Genomic DNA, 15,044 nt, shown 5'->3' with positions numbered 1-15,044 from the left:
TTTTTCATTCATCATTGACTGAATCATGACTGAAGCCCAGGAATTGATTTTGATTTGGAATTGAAACACAGTCAGGAAAGTATGTCCCTTTTATAATGTCGGGGTACTTAATATTTTATTTTATATTGCTTTACCAGCCAAACCAATTGGTTTGCGACATTTCAATAATAAAACTGAAGTTTTATGGACTGTATAATTTGCTGCTACAATGAATTTATTATTCAATTTTAAGTTGGGAAACACATGGATTGCACAAATCTGCCCTACGATGTTGGTAAAATTAGAAACATTTGCAAAAATATGGGAAAGAGGTCTATTTTGGGCAATGGTTTAGAGACGTTTAATGAGGAGTGATAAAATTAGAGTGGAGTTGCGAAAGAAGCGGAAGAGAGTTTTTTGAAAAATAATAATTTGATTTCAATGTTCATTTTTCAATGTTCAATGGGGAAACCGAATTGGAAGAAGTTGAGCAGGCATTAATTCATATTATCAAAAAGTGTCAGACAAAAGCTTCTAGAGGAAAATATCGAATATCGGAGTAAATAAACTGGTAATTGCTTGTTTCTTACAAAGCAACTGATCTACGAAAAGCGATTAAATCTCATCAGCAAACGTTCGTTAAATAAAATAAAAGATGTAAAATCGCAGGGAACGTACAATCGATATTAAAATGTCCACAAGAAAAAGCTCTGGAGGATTTATCATATGGAAAACAAATACTCTAACACTATGTCTACTTATAAATTAATTCCAGATCCATAACACTAAAAATTCTGAGAGAAATTGCTTTATCAATCTGGAGACTTTTGATGAATGTACTGCGGCCAGTCGAATACCGATTTTTAACATCTGCGATTTTAATAGAATAGACCTCAGAAATTCCGCTGGTCCAGGAAAAATTATCAGACCATTTGGGAGTCGAAAACGAAATTTTAAGATAAATTTTGCTTCAGGGCGCAAACTGAATCGATCAGCAATGCCCAGTGTGGACACAGATTTTCTAGAAACCGACATTTGAAACGAATTTATTATTTTCCAATTTTCATGAGGAATATGAAAAAGTTTCCAATGTACATAATTAAAATAAATTATATAAATCAATCGCAAAATCAATTTATGGAAATGTGTTTAGAAAGTTTATGTGAATTGTTATGAAAATATGTAAGTGATATTTTTTTGTTTGGTGGATACTTTCTTTGTTAGAAACTTGTGACTATTTCATTTAAGTTATGGGCATGTAACGGAGATTTTGCATTTAGAAATAGGACGAGATTTAGTATTCCGAAAGTATTCAGCGTGTTTTATTAGAATATGTAGCGTAAACACATTTAGTTACATTTAGCAACTTTTGTAACTTGTAAACTTGTAACTAACTGTATTTCCAATTTTAAAATAAACTTTCCTCTCGGGTTTTAGTCATTTATTTCGATATCACAAATTATTCATTTTAAATGAATTTTAAAGAATGAATAATTTGTGATATCGGAATAAATGACTGAAACTCAGGAAAATAGTTCATATTAACGTTTTTATGTTTGATCAAAAAATACTCGAAATAACTTAATCTGGAGAAAACAGAATCTCATGATTCAACCAAAAAAAAATTTTTGGAACGATATCATTATCATCAATGAACTTACAAAACTGATTTCCAATTTTTTTTTTCAAAAAGCCGAGAGAACAACATTGAAATAGTTGATAATCCAGGATAAATTTTCTTTATTTTAGGCGTACCTATAACCATTAAGGGAAGCCTTGCTGTTAAGGGTCTAAAACATACTGGCGGATCAGTTATTAGAAAAGATCACAAAGCCGAATTGGATGCGGATGTAGTTTCTCTGGTGCGAAAAGCAGGTATTAGCAATCCAATAAAATAATTAGCAGAATTTAATTTTACATATTTGCTCTGCTTGCAGGCGCAATTCCTCTGTTAGTATCAAATACCCCTGAGTTATGCATGAGTTTAGAAACCACTAATAAACTTATTGGAACTACTAAGAATCCGCATGACACCACCAGAACATGCGGAGGATCTTCCGGTGGAGAAGTAAGAAAAAGATATAGAAAATGTTTTAAAGTCTTAATTTTAAATAAAAATTAAGTTGATCTTTAACTTATCACGTAATTAAAACTATTTATTATGTGGATTAAAGCTTATCTGTGGATAACACCAAATAGAAACGATGCAATATTTTTACTTTCTTATTTAGAGTTTGTCGCAATTAATTTCTGATTTGTTACCAATAGTGTCAACCTGATTTGGGACACTCCGTAGTATATAATTATTATCAGATAATATATATTTGGTTGTTTTTGTAGGCAAGTCTTTTAGCAGCTGGAGCATCTGTTATTGGAATAGGATCAGATGTAGCTGGATCCTTAAGGCTTCCAGCCCATTATTGCGGAATATGGGGCCATAAACCTACTCCAGGGACAGTGTCTTCCACTGGTCATTATCCCTCATGCAACCAATACGAAGAATGGACGCGTGCGTTTACTGTGGGCCCGATGGTTCGATATGCAACTGATCTTAAAACTTTCTTGCGAGTTATTGCCAAACCTGAACAGGTGGAGAAATTGGATTTAGATGGAAAGGTATTTTCATTTTGCCCTATTTTGTTAATTGAAGTTTCGCGTGCTTAATATACAAGAACGAATTCGGAATGTTTTTAACTCAAGAAAAACTAAACTAGATATTTCCTTTCAAATTGTAATCATTCTATCTTGATTATTGTATGCTGCGAAAGTATTCCAACTATGACTTCATATACTTAAGTCAGAGAACAATCAATCAGGCAACTAGATATATTTTATTTGCCAATTTTACGAAAATTCTAATTGATATAAAAAGGCAAATAATAAAAACATAAATAAACCCACACTTAACAACTATCTTTAAACAGTAAACACTTTGATAAACGTTTGCTTTTATCATTTTGCAACGTTTGCAAATTTAGTGGGTGTTAAAATGTACAAATGATCAATACTTTTTGAAAAGCTAAAGGACCTAATTGATAGCATGTTGATTTCTTAATAAAATGTTTTTGCGGTGATTAGCTAATTACATTTCCAAACTTTTCAGTGGTGAGTCTTATAGAACTCAACGTTCGTTTTGTAATTTTCGTAGTTTTTGTGTGTAGAACAACATTAAAAATGCAAAATTTTTGATCCTAAAAAGTTTTTTACCTTTTGCCTCGTTATGAAGTCATAGTCATGCCGTTTTAATTCACTCCTTTGCATTTTAATTTTGCAACAAATGTCTCGCAGGATATAAGCATGTATTGAAGTTAAACAGCCACTTTAGTCATATTCATAAATTAATATACATTCTTGCATATCAGTTTGTTATAATCAATAATTCTTTTATTTTAATTTAGACTCGTCAAATTAATATATATATATATTATGTAAGTCAAATTTTTTAAATGACATATTCATTAACCACAGTATCTTTACTTTTTATTTTATGGACAGCATCCATAGATTGCCCTCGAGTTTTCGATGAAACAAATATATTTTAGCATTGCAATGAGCAGATAATCGCAATATGTTTAATTTATCGGCAATAAATTTTAGCCGAATTGTCGAAAACCACGCAAGAAACATTTTGATGTAAAATTTGGGAAAGCGAGTTCTACTCCGGCCAATAAAGTCTCGATTTGCACAGTCAAATTACTTGTGTCCTATATTTTATACGTATGTATATTTTTCACCGTGACCATGTTTATTTATGTATTGGTCGACAACAAAAATTAGTTTGCAAATATAAAATGTGGGTTAACAAAATCTCTTACTGTTCAAAGAGCAATAGCTTTATTCATACATAGGCACCTAATTAACTTTCAGGTTGATTTAAAAAAAATCAAAATATACTATTCTGAGCATGAGGATTATTATTGGCGAACACCAAATCAACACTGCCGGAATGCGGTCAACAAAGTAGTCGATCATTTAAGAAACGTGTGTGGTTCCGAGCCTCAAAAGGTAGGAAGGAATACAATCCTTATTAAATTTTCGTTAAGTTATTACTTCCATTACAGATAGACGCTCATTTTTCTCAAAACGTTCCAGATCTTTCTGCTATAGATCTGTTAAGTATAGAAGGTATTGAAGATTGTTTTGATGGAAATGGTAATGGAGCTTTAACGGAACTCATGAAGTAGGTTTGAACAATTCATTCAAATGAACAATGCAGACATTAATGTGCTTTCAGATACGCGACTTTTAGATCGCAGCATACGTTTATGCTGATCATGTGTGGAGTGCTTCGTAAAACACTGATAAATTCCCCGCAGAAAAGTAGGGATAAAGTGAAAAATATAGTGAACAAAGTAAGAAAAGCATTTGATAGCATGTTAGGAGAAGACGATGTAAGTTGATAAATATTTTACTGATTTGGTTAGCTGTTTAAGCTATTTTCCTGGTGCCGTTTCAGATATTGATTGTACCGAGTTTTCCAACTGAAGCTCAAAAACATGGAGATGTTTTAAGATCGATCATCTGTATTGGTTATTTGTCGATATTCAATTTGTTGGGGTATCCAGTTACGAATTGTCCTGTAGGTGTTACTTCTGATGGTCTACCAGTTGGAGTTCAAGTGAGTAACTTGAGCTAAAATATTTTTGATTTGCTGAAAATGGATTTTTCTTTTGTGAACTACATTGTTTTTAATCAAATTTCAGATTGTTTCTCGACCATACGGAGATAAAATCACATTGACACTGGCTGAGGAATTAGAAGCATCATTTGGTGGCTGGATAGAACCCAGTGATATTTAAGAATTCTTCTAATGTGACTAAAATCAACCACTGAGTAAAAAACTTTTGTTATGGAATCCTATGGTTAATATTGTTATTTATCATTAAATATTTTTGCAATCTCTCGCATATTTTATTGTAGTGAAGGCAAATACTACACATTTCATACATCATCACTTCCCAAGTAATACAAGTCATTACTGGGGAAATAGTTGAATGTTTAATTTATATTCCCCGAGCTGGAAATGTCATTATTTCTCCGGATATCGTTCCAATTAAAACTGCGGCTTCCATATCTATTGCTCCGACGAAAGAATGAACCAGAATTTTGTGGATTTAAGCTCCATCAGTAGGATATTATTGGGCTTAAAATTAGCTGTAAATTTGCAGAAAAGATTATCGGCTTTCAGTTTTCACAAGAAGATATTTCCCAACTTACAAGCTGGATTAAATCGATTTTGATATCTGGTTAAGATATAATATTATCAGTATTGGAATAATAACCTAACGCTAAATCTATTAAGGAAAATGGACATCTAAATATCTCTGAACACTGATTCACTCCGTTTTTCACATCGTCCGGTTGCGACCTCCCAATCTGCGATGCGTAGTGATAAGCATGATGAATGTCTGGTTCATGCTTAAGTAGTGGTTCTTGTGGAAACCTAAGTGAGATCCTGGCTATAATTTTGTGAATAGTTTTAGATTTTCCTGAAGAATTACCTGAAAAGTAGCTTCAGTATATTATATACCAAATTATCTTCTTTTTTAAGAAAGCGTTCCTCTGCTTCACACAAACTATGAAGAATGCAGGATCGACCATCATATCCCATCCTAGAATAGAAGAAGATAATAGTTTTTTACAAATTTGGTTTGCAAAGCTTGATTATAATATGCAAGGTGTCCCGATGTACAACGATTGACTAAAACTGCTTGCTACAAAAATATCGTTTTTATACAGTCGGTGTGGAAGTGTGAAATCACTTTTAATTAATTTACAAGTTTGTTTATCTGCTGTAAAAGGTTACCCAAGAGGATTTTTTGAGGAATTTTTTGCAAAAGGAAAAAATCCTTGAAGCAATGAAGGAAATATTTTCCGCTGGTTAGTTTTAATTTCTCATCTATACATTATTGATTTTACAAACAGTGTGGTATTTTAATATGTTTTTTTAACAAAAGCGGAACTAAACGATTGGGAAGTTTTTTCGCTTTCGTTTAATTTTCAGATATTTTTGAAAACTACATTGATTTAATTAGAACCATTGAACTTATCGTCATTTTGGCTATTCAAAATAACATTCTAAAAATGCAATTTTTAAATTAATCCAGCAGCTAATGTTTGTCGTTTTAAGTTTTTGCAAGGTGAAACTGAGTTTTGCACTTTGAGACAGCTCTAATTGCACCTTGGAACATGACTAATTTTACGTTCAAATAGGAAATAAATACATATTGGGAAAAGAGGTAATGCATAAACTAACATGTTTTTTTGCTATTACCAAATGGAAACGAATGAATTCAACGGGACATGAAAAGTATTCCATTCTCCGTTTCAAACCACCAAGTACTGTTGGATTTGTTAATTTTATTGATATTTTCGAGTCGTTTCTTTCATATAATTTTTTACTAACGGTTTTATGATTTTTTCGAATTCGTGGTTAATCATCGAAGCATTCTTTAACATCTGTTTGATTCCCACTATACAAATAACGCTTTGATTTCTTCTGTTTTAATTCTACAGATGTAAAATATTCTTATAATATTGTAGCATTTTCGACATTTTCTCTGCTTTATGTATATATCTTTGACAAACGTATTTTTCCAATACTCGCCTTCATCTCTAGTGAAACCATGTAAAAAAAATAATWTTTGGTTCAGTTTTTARACTTTCTAGTCGGCTTCTAAAAAAATAGTTCTGAACTGATGCTGTGCTGGGGATTGGTTACGAGAGCAAMTAGAAATTTATTTTCAGTCAAATATTTTCGTGTTTAATGTAAACAAAAAATAACATAAAAAAACATAAYAATATTTTTTTATGTGTTTTACCAACCCTGTTTGCCAGRAATTTGATCCGTCCAATTGCTAACAACCTTAGTGYAATACATTTTATGGCCCAAAGACTTTGAATTTCTAGCAAGATACAGAACAAATATTTTATCAACATAATATTAGATGAAAATTATTTTTTAAGTGCCTTTATAACCACCTGGTCAGCAGCTAACTTGAAAATTGAAGCTAAAGAACCGATAGAAAGTGGTGACCAACCCCCTCACCCTCATGCATGATGAAGACAATAAAACCTTGTCAGTCCAGGAATAATAAAATCGTCTCCAAACGCTGCAACGATAATTACTAACACCGGGGAAAAACGAACGATAGGCAAAGATAATTGTTGGAAACTCTTCAAGTAAATGAGTTGGAAGCCGCAGAAGGCTGAAGGCCAAAGATCAGAAAGTGACCACAAATATTTTTGAGGAACATTTTGGCGGAATAACGAAATGAAAAATATTACCAGTAGGTTTTGAACTGGTAGAACTGAAGTGAAGAAATCCATTAGTAAGTTCGAATCAAAGAGACCAGAAGTACAAAACGATTGCTTGATCAGAGTGAAAATATAACTGTATCTTTTGAGAAAATTGTTTTGAATGGGAAAAATAACGATAAGCAGAGCTATTTTAATTAAATCAGAATATACAAAAATACTTGGAAAACATTAACAGTAAGAAACGTCGAAAATTACACCATCCTTTGAGACCAAATTGCCTTATTTTTCTTGCATAATCTTTAATATAACTTGTAATTTCTACTGAAAATTGAATTTTTCAGGTACATCTCATATTAATGTACAATAACCTGGACAAATAAATATCCATAGGTTTAATCCTGACCTCCACAATTGTCTGGCATTTAGTTTTCCTTATAACTCACGTCTTATTAAATAATTAGTAAAGAATAAAATTAAGTTAAAGGTAGCAGTGCCACACAGACACAAGGTTCAGATATAATTTGAGCCTTAAAGAAGACCCCATTAAAGATCGAAACGTCGGAAAATAATTGTCGGAATAATACGAAATGACGTTATCATTGCCTTCAACCTGCTACCTTCAACTTAATTTGCCAATTGGGACGCAAAAGAAGCGAAACGAACTTAAAAAAATATGAATAACTTGATGTTAAATATACTGACATACTAATGAGATTTTTGCACATACTAAAATAATTCTTAATTGCATGCATAAACCGAGCAGAAAGTCTGAAATATTTTCTAGCCCTTCAACTCAATCCCTTCAGTTATAAACAGTGATCGATGACTGTGCTTGCTTGCTTTGCAGACTTTATAAGGAAAAACTGTTGAGTCACATAACTTAACTCTTTTGGTGTTGTCTACGCCTAATCAGCTTTTTTTCTGCTAATTGCTCTGAATTGCTACTCTTTCATTTGCCCCTTTGCTTTATTGTAAGGTTCCATATTTCTCATTAATTTATGAATTAAATATTTTCTGAGAATTACTTTATTATTTTACTTGTGTTTTCATCTGCTAATCAAGATCTATGCAGGCCAACAAGCCATAATAGAACATGTGAAGCGAATACCAATAATCGAATCCAACGAATATAAAAGCATCCAAGTGTTCAGCTCATATCTACGTTTTTGGAAGAAACCGAGCTTATGAGCTCAGTCATGCAGACGTAATGATTATAAATTGTATATCGGTATTGTGTGCTCAGTTAATGCAAGAAAATTCAGAAACGAGTAATTTGTTACCTAGACTACTTTAATAAATCAATATTTTCTGCCGGAGGAAAGTTCCTAAATTAGATTGCTTTATTAATATAATGTTGAAGGCTAACGATTTTATATGAAAAATGGACAAGCGAAAAATGAATACTTACGAATTTAAAACTTTTTCAATTCTGCTGTACAGATCTCTTCGATTTCTTCTCTTCATAGCTGGTTTATAAACGTCCAATAACGGTTTGGTTTCATTGGGGAGTTCGTAAAGTAATCCCCAATTTATATTCATGGAAAAGATATCCGAACCTGGGGTGATCCCCATGAGGTTGGTTAAGCAAAATACGGCCTAGAAGTAATATATTGTGCGAATTACGCCCAGGGAAGACTGACTGATACAATTAAAAAAATTGTGAACTTGTGAGGAAAATTGAGTTAGAAGCACAATTCTGTTTATACTGACTAATTTAATAATAAATTGAGAAACATCTGGATTTCATTCTCTTTCAGAAAGTTCTCCTACTCAGTGTATATTGGTTATGGTACAGTAAAGATACATACTACGTAAAGTTAATATATTCAGTTTTCAATAGCTAGCTTGGCAAAAAATATAATAACTGTTTATTACTCTTCCTTCTTTGATAGTCTTGGCATTGAAATTGGGCTCACGTGTTACCCAAATTGAATCCTGCAGTTAAATTACGAGCAAAATTGCCAAAGTTTAAGAGCCCAAATTTGCCGCGAGTCTTGATCTTATCCTGATTCAAAATTAGATTTGAGCAAACTATTCCTATTATTGATTGAATTAGGTCAAATAGTTGAAAGTATGATGACGAATACTTAAAAACTTAATCCAAGCATACGGTAACGCCAAACTTGGAACAATTCAATCGAAATCAAATAATGCTTACCGAAAAGACAGCTCCTTCTGGAAACGCTAGATATCTCCTCACTCTAGTTAATTTTCTTTCCTTGTAGTCATTTTGAGTAGTTTTCACAACAATCACGCAACAGCTAAGAATAAACCAATAAATGATTTTCATAATTCGTCAACTTTACTTGTATTTATTGGATGTTTAATTGGTCACACGTTCTTTCTGCTGGCCCTGTTTCCTATTTTTACTGTTACAATACTGTTAATGTATTGTAGCGGAGGATCGAATTGAAAATAAACATATTTGAGTAACCGCATTTTAAAATCTGATTGTCTTAAAAATCTCACTCAAATATTTAGAGAGCATCATGTAACACTATAAAAAGTTTAACGGGGGAACTAGGATAGACATTGGCAGTAAAATGACCTATATTCTCATTCGATTTATTTTTATCAGCTAGGATCAATGGAATTATCAGTGGGCTCATCAAATCTGGAATAGTGACCTAGAGCTAGATCTATAAGAGAAAATGGGCAGTAGAATATATCAGAACACTCCTTGGCGCAATCAACATCATCATCATTATCCGGAGAACTGGCCATATGGGCTGCCCAATGGTAAAGTCTATGATCATCTGGCTCATTTGATGCAACTGGCTCTTTAGGATATCTAATAAATGAGAAAAATTATGTAGAATAAAAAAATAGTTACAACATTTTTTATATAACTTTTTTGATTTTTTGTATTGAATTTAGATACATAGGACCTAAACGATTAAATTCATTGATTTTTAATATAAATAATACAATCGCTACCAGGAAGGAGGTTTACCTCACATAACATTAATATTTTCTTGAATGTTTACTAAACTTACTTTGTCCATCAAAAGAAATTAAATTATATTCTTGCATTAGGTCTTTTTTCAGCATTAATTTAAAACTAAAATATAGTTTAAGAAAAAACAGTTGATTTCTAGACCTATTTTAGTATCCGATTATATTTATTAAAGCTCAAWTGAAAAATGTAAAAAATGAGAAAATCCGGCAGAGAGATCAAGGYGGTCGATAACTTCTTCCGAATAGAAATAAAAATTGTTTTATACATATATGTACATAATATGCATACAGCGATACAAGTTTAGTATAGTAACCGTTTACCAAGACATTATTTAAGCCTGTTTGMCGACTAACCTTTCTAAGCCTTTTATAAACTTYTTATTAACCCCCTTACAAATAACTCAAAATTTCTCTATAAATGTAGAGAATGTTTTCCTTTCCRAGTCGTGTACAGACAGAARTTAATTTCAGATTTAATGGGTAGCATTATCTTTTAAACRTTGAATAGTTATATTTTGTCTGGTGCAAAYAGTCTGCTAATCAAGTTTTGTTARTATGTGCTACTCTGTTAGAAACAGGGATAAAATTCAGAAGCYACTTTTGCAAATGCTGCAACTTACCGAAAGATTAATCCCAGGATGTGATGTAGAAGACTGTCTTCTCGGRACTTTAAGTGTTTACTGGCTTCACATAAAGCACGCAAAATGCAAGTTCGGCCATTRTAACCCATTCTGGAAGTAAATAGTGAGAATATAATTCTATRAAAAATWAAAATACTGAATGAACCAGATTTTGCACTAGGAATTAACTGACTTATAAATGTTTCTTTATGTAAAATATTTGTATGTATGTATATGCAAAGTTCCTACGGCTAGAGCCGTTTCCCGCCTCTCAACTTCCATTTTTTTCGATCTGTCCAACAATTTCTATCTTGTAGACCTCTTGCCTCCATTGCTTCTTCCACATCTTTTCTCCAACTTATAGGTGGTCCTCCGCGCTTTCTGCGCTCGGGACTCTGTCTACCTCTTCACATGTGTTCTCCCAGTATTCGTTTTTTGCTTTCATTATTTCTCCTTGCGATTCTTTGTTCTTAAATCGGCAAATAAGTTTATTTTGGAGAATTTTTGTTTTTAGCCAGATTCTTCTTTTCTCTTCTACCAGAGCTTCTAGCTTTATATTCCACCAGGGTTCATACTTCATAATTCTTACACTCATCCAATTCTCTTAGTGATTCCTTAGTTGCTTGGTGGATGCAGCTTTTCAAACATTCGTACATAGTATCCGGTGATCCATTTTGAAGMTTTGTAACTTTGCTTACTAGGCGGATTTGGTATAAGAATTTAGTGGAGTCATCTTCCAGTCCTTTAATGATGTATCTTACTGTTTTATCTTCTCTTTCATCGCTTTGCTGTTGAGCATTTGTTTGCTGAGCCTGGTTTTTAAAACGAAATTATTTTTTTGACCGTAAGAGATAGTGGTTTGTGCCACATTCTGGCCCCCTCATGACGCGTACATTATGGACCTTTAATTTTGTTTGTTGCTTCACAATGATGAAGTCAATTATGGATTTTAAGTTTCTTGTTGGTTGTAACCATGTGCAACGGTGTATATATTTTTACTAAATCTTTGCAAAATACTTACCTACACTATTAATTTATAATTCACTTTTTAGTGTGAGTTAATATATTGGTAGTTGATAACTTTGAGTAAATCGTTAATAAACAATTTATAAATGGCTTAAACATGCATAATTCAAAAACGTAAATTAAATGCTCAAGACTTACGAATTAAGAATGTCTTCCACTTTAGTATACAGTTCCCTACGATTTCTCCTTTTTAGTGCTGGACCATAACCATCAATGAATGGCTTTGTATCATTGGGTAAGTCGTACACCAATCCCCAATTGATTCCTTCTGTGAAAATTCTGGCCCCATCTGTGATACCCATTTGAAATGTTAAACAGTATACTGCCTAAAATGAAAACAAGTGTTGTACAACGGAGAATAAAAAAGCTATAAAATATGCGATTAAAATGCAGCAGATCTGTTAATATAATGAAATTTGTTCAAACTCGTTTTTCAGCTAATAGAAGTGCAGTTGTCTGCCAAAAGTTTTAAATGTTAATCACTCCGTTTGTTGCTATCTGATTCATTTTATTTTAGCTGTAATCGCTTCAATAATAAATGCCACTGTTTCACCTTTTTATTACCACACATATTTATTTTATAATTTGAAAACGTTCCCACCAACTTCAATTCAAAATTAAATTCACTCTTGCCTTTATACGTTCAATTCGTTATATGCTGAAAGCAATTTAAACTTATTAAAAGGTTACAAATAACTAAAAAGAATTAAGCTCTATTTCTGAATAAAGCACTGATTCTGTTTTTCAATTAATTCCACTTGAAAATGCAAAATGATCGTTGTATAATAAAAATGTTGAATGAAAATATCTATGGCCAGAGAACTTGTTGAGTAAAATTGTTGGGGCTGTTTGAGCTGCCTTGCTGGCAATTAAACATTTAAAGATAATTAACACCCTGTATTTAACAACAAAATCATAGAATTCTTTACCGAATTAAGTTATTGCGTATATAAAATGTCCGGAAATGTCTAATCACTACATTGAAATAATAGGATATTAATACCCCAAGAAGGCCTCACTAAGGTAAGATGGGCGAAAATTTTAGGCACTTTTTTTATAACAATTATCCAAAAATTTTACGTTAATACAAGTACTTACTGAAAATGAAGCTCCTTCAGGAAAAGCTACATACCGCTTTTTTCGATGTAGCTTTGCTCCCTTACTCTCCACTTGTAACAGAAGTGTGCACATAACAAATAAACGAACTATTTTTGTAATACCCATTTAGCTATTCAGTAGATTAGGTTTCAATGGTTCTGATCAGTGAAATGCCTCCAATCGATTCGTGAAAGTGGGCTAAAGAAAACTAGACTGCATTAAATGATCCTAATTGATGAAAGTAGGAGAGTATTTTTTAGCCTTTTAATTGCACTATATTAATTTTTTTGAATTAAATAATTGAAAATAAATATTCATAAAATGCTAGAAAATATGAATAGTTAGTGCTGTAACTTATGGAGCTCAGTTATGTGTTTGTTTTACTTCTGTACTCTAATTTGATTGTAAAATATTGGTTAGTTAACCGTTATGTGTTTGAACATTTCCATTGGCAAAATGTACAGTTTATTTCATCCGTTCTTAGACACATAGAGTAAAATGGATCGACATATATTTGTGGTTTTGGCACTTTTTTTAAATTACTTTCCTGCGGATTCAGTTGCCGACTTCACTGATCAACATGTGCTAAAAAGACATAAGCGATATGTGGCGTTTCCTGAAGGCTCCACTTTTATAGTAAGTAAATAAGCCCCTTTATTAATTTATTTCTTTAACGATCATCCAAGAGGGAATTTTTCCGTAAGTCCGCGATTGGATCCATTATGTCCAAAGCCGTGTCCCATTTTAGTTGGCAGCTTCGACGTATCAGATTCTACAAGAAAGAAAAATAATTACGGCGAATTAGTCAGGGTTACGTCGAAAAGGAAATAATGGAATGTCTTCGTATCGAAATAACGATGCTCGTGGGTTTTATCTCTCTTCACTTAATCAATCGATTTTTTAAAGTAATTACCAACGATCCTTTGGCGCATTGAAACGGCGCAAAGAATAAAAACGAATGAAACGACTTTAATYTAATCGAGAAAARAATTATGAACGTGACTTAGATTTACAACTAAAATGAAGGAAGCTGCATACTTACGTTGCAAGACCGGAAAATGAATATCCAGAAATATTATAAACTATTCAATTTGCCATTACATTGTAAATTTCCAGGTTACTTTGTGTATATCATTGAATGTTTTGGATCGCACAGAAAACATATTTCTGCAAGGTGTCAACTGGGGTATTTCCTATGATCTGCCAAATGCTACCACTGTAATAGAAGTGTTTAAAAAGAATAAATATGCCCACAAAAGAATGCAAAAGCGAGATCTCTACAACAGAATGGAAACTTTAACGGATAAGTATGTTAATTCCTCTATTGACATTAGGGCTAAATAGTAGCTAATAAGAAGTTTTCTAAAGAATATGATTATTTCAGAATGGGATTTGGAGGAAAAGATTGCATTTACAGAGCATTGTGCGAAACACCTAGAAAGCTCCATAAAGAACGGACTTCTTTGGCGCAAGACATCTTAAGACAGTTTTTCGAGTAAGTACAGTAACAGTAAACTACAGCTTCATATGGAGCAAATTTTAATGATACCACGTCGAATTTAAGATACCCGTTAGAGAGATTATCATATTTGGAACCAGACGAGCACAGAAAATACCATTGGGCATCCAGATATAGTACAGAAAACAGCCATCTGAACTGTTGGGACTTGTTTCCAGATTGCACTATTTCAATCATAGATATCGCCCTTGGGAACTATTCAGGGCCGTAAATATTATTAAAAATTCAAAAATTTTTGCTGTGATTATTTTTTAATAAAGGCTATAAACCGAAAAAAAATCACTTTTTTTTCAACTACTTAAATAAATAGAGCTTCCATGGTAAGTAGGAAGAGTTTGTATTTTGTAGCAGAAACTCAAATAGTTTAATGTAATGTAAACACGATGTCCTGCACTAATATACGCTTAAAATTTTGCAAATATATTTTTCCTTAAACTCATCGTTACTGCATGGCAAACTCTATTACTTTGATTTATTTGCCTTGATTCTTCATTCTAGCGACAATATTCAAATGCAATTACTTATAATTGAATATGTTTATTTAATTATTTCTGACAAAGTTCGTCATTGTAAAACAAAAATAT

The 15,044-nt window shown here is 32.3% G+C and overlaps 3 protein-coding genes across 4 annotated transcripts; 2 read left to right on the top strand and 1 right to left on the bottom strand.

Annotated features, from left to right (window-relative positions):
- Positions 1 to 1,728: 1,728 nt before the first annotated feature.
- Positions 1,729 to 4,879, top strand: LOC109546197 (fatty-acid amide hydrolase 2; the record flags this gene model as incomplete). 2 transcript variants are annotated; one of them, XM_048668343.1, is given in 9 exon segments in its annotated part: positions 1,729 to 1,854; positions 1,917 to 2,047; positions 2,320 to 2,595; positions 3,577 to 3,696; positions 3,847 to 3,984; positions 4,041 to 4,159; positions 4,214 to 4,370; positions 4,436 to 4,597; positions 4,683 to 4,879. In XM_048668343.1, coding segments are annotated over 9 exon segments (1,325 nt in total), but the record flags the coding sequence as incomplete, so codon positions are not given.
- A 340-nt stretch (positions 4,880 to 5,219) lies between these two features.
- Positions 5,220 to 13,795, bottom strand: LOC109546142. The gene is made up of 8 exons (XM_048668284.1): positions 12,942 to 13,795; positions 11,982 to 12,169; positions 10,818 to 10,928; positions 9,819 to 10,030; positions 9,398 to 9,534; positions 8,648 to 8,835; positions 5,481 to 5,591; positions 5,220 to 5,422 (listed from the first exon to the last, which is right to left on the bottom strand). The coding sequence occupies exons 1-8, from the start codon at positions 13,065 to 13,067 to the stop codon at positions 5,227 to 5,229; spliced, it is 1,269 nt and encodes a 422-aa protein (XP_048524241.1). The 5' UTR covers positions 13,068 to 13,795; the 3' UTR covers positions 5,220 to 5,226.
- On the top strand, positions 13,440 to 14,739 carry LOC109546139. The gene is made up of 4 exons (XM_019916971.2): positions 13,440 to 13,577; positions 14,058 to 14,248; positions 14,326 to 14,436; positions 14,506 to 14,739. Exons 1-4 carry the CDS (start codon positions 13,440 to 13,442, stop codon positions 14,669 to 14,671), a joined length of 606 nt encoding a protein of 201 aa, XP_019772530.1. The 3' UTR covers positions 14,672 to 14,739.
- The last annotated feature ends 305 nt before the right edge of the window (positions 14,740 to 15,044 follow it).

This window comes from Dendroctonus ponderosae, unplaced genomic scaffold (assembly GCF_020466585.1).
Source record: "Dendroctonus ponderosae isolate FM_Combo_2020 unplaced genomic scaffold, Dpon_F_20191213v2 Dpon_F_20191213_7, whole genome shotgun sequence".
In the NCBI taxonomy this organism is placed as follows: Eukaryota; Metazoa; Arthropoda; class Insecta; order Coleoptera; family Curculionidae; genus Dendroctonus; species Dendroctonus ponderosae.
The sequence above is the reverse complement of the archived record's forward strand: the minus strand, read 5'-3'. Positions and strand labels throughout refer to the sequence as shown.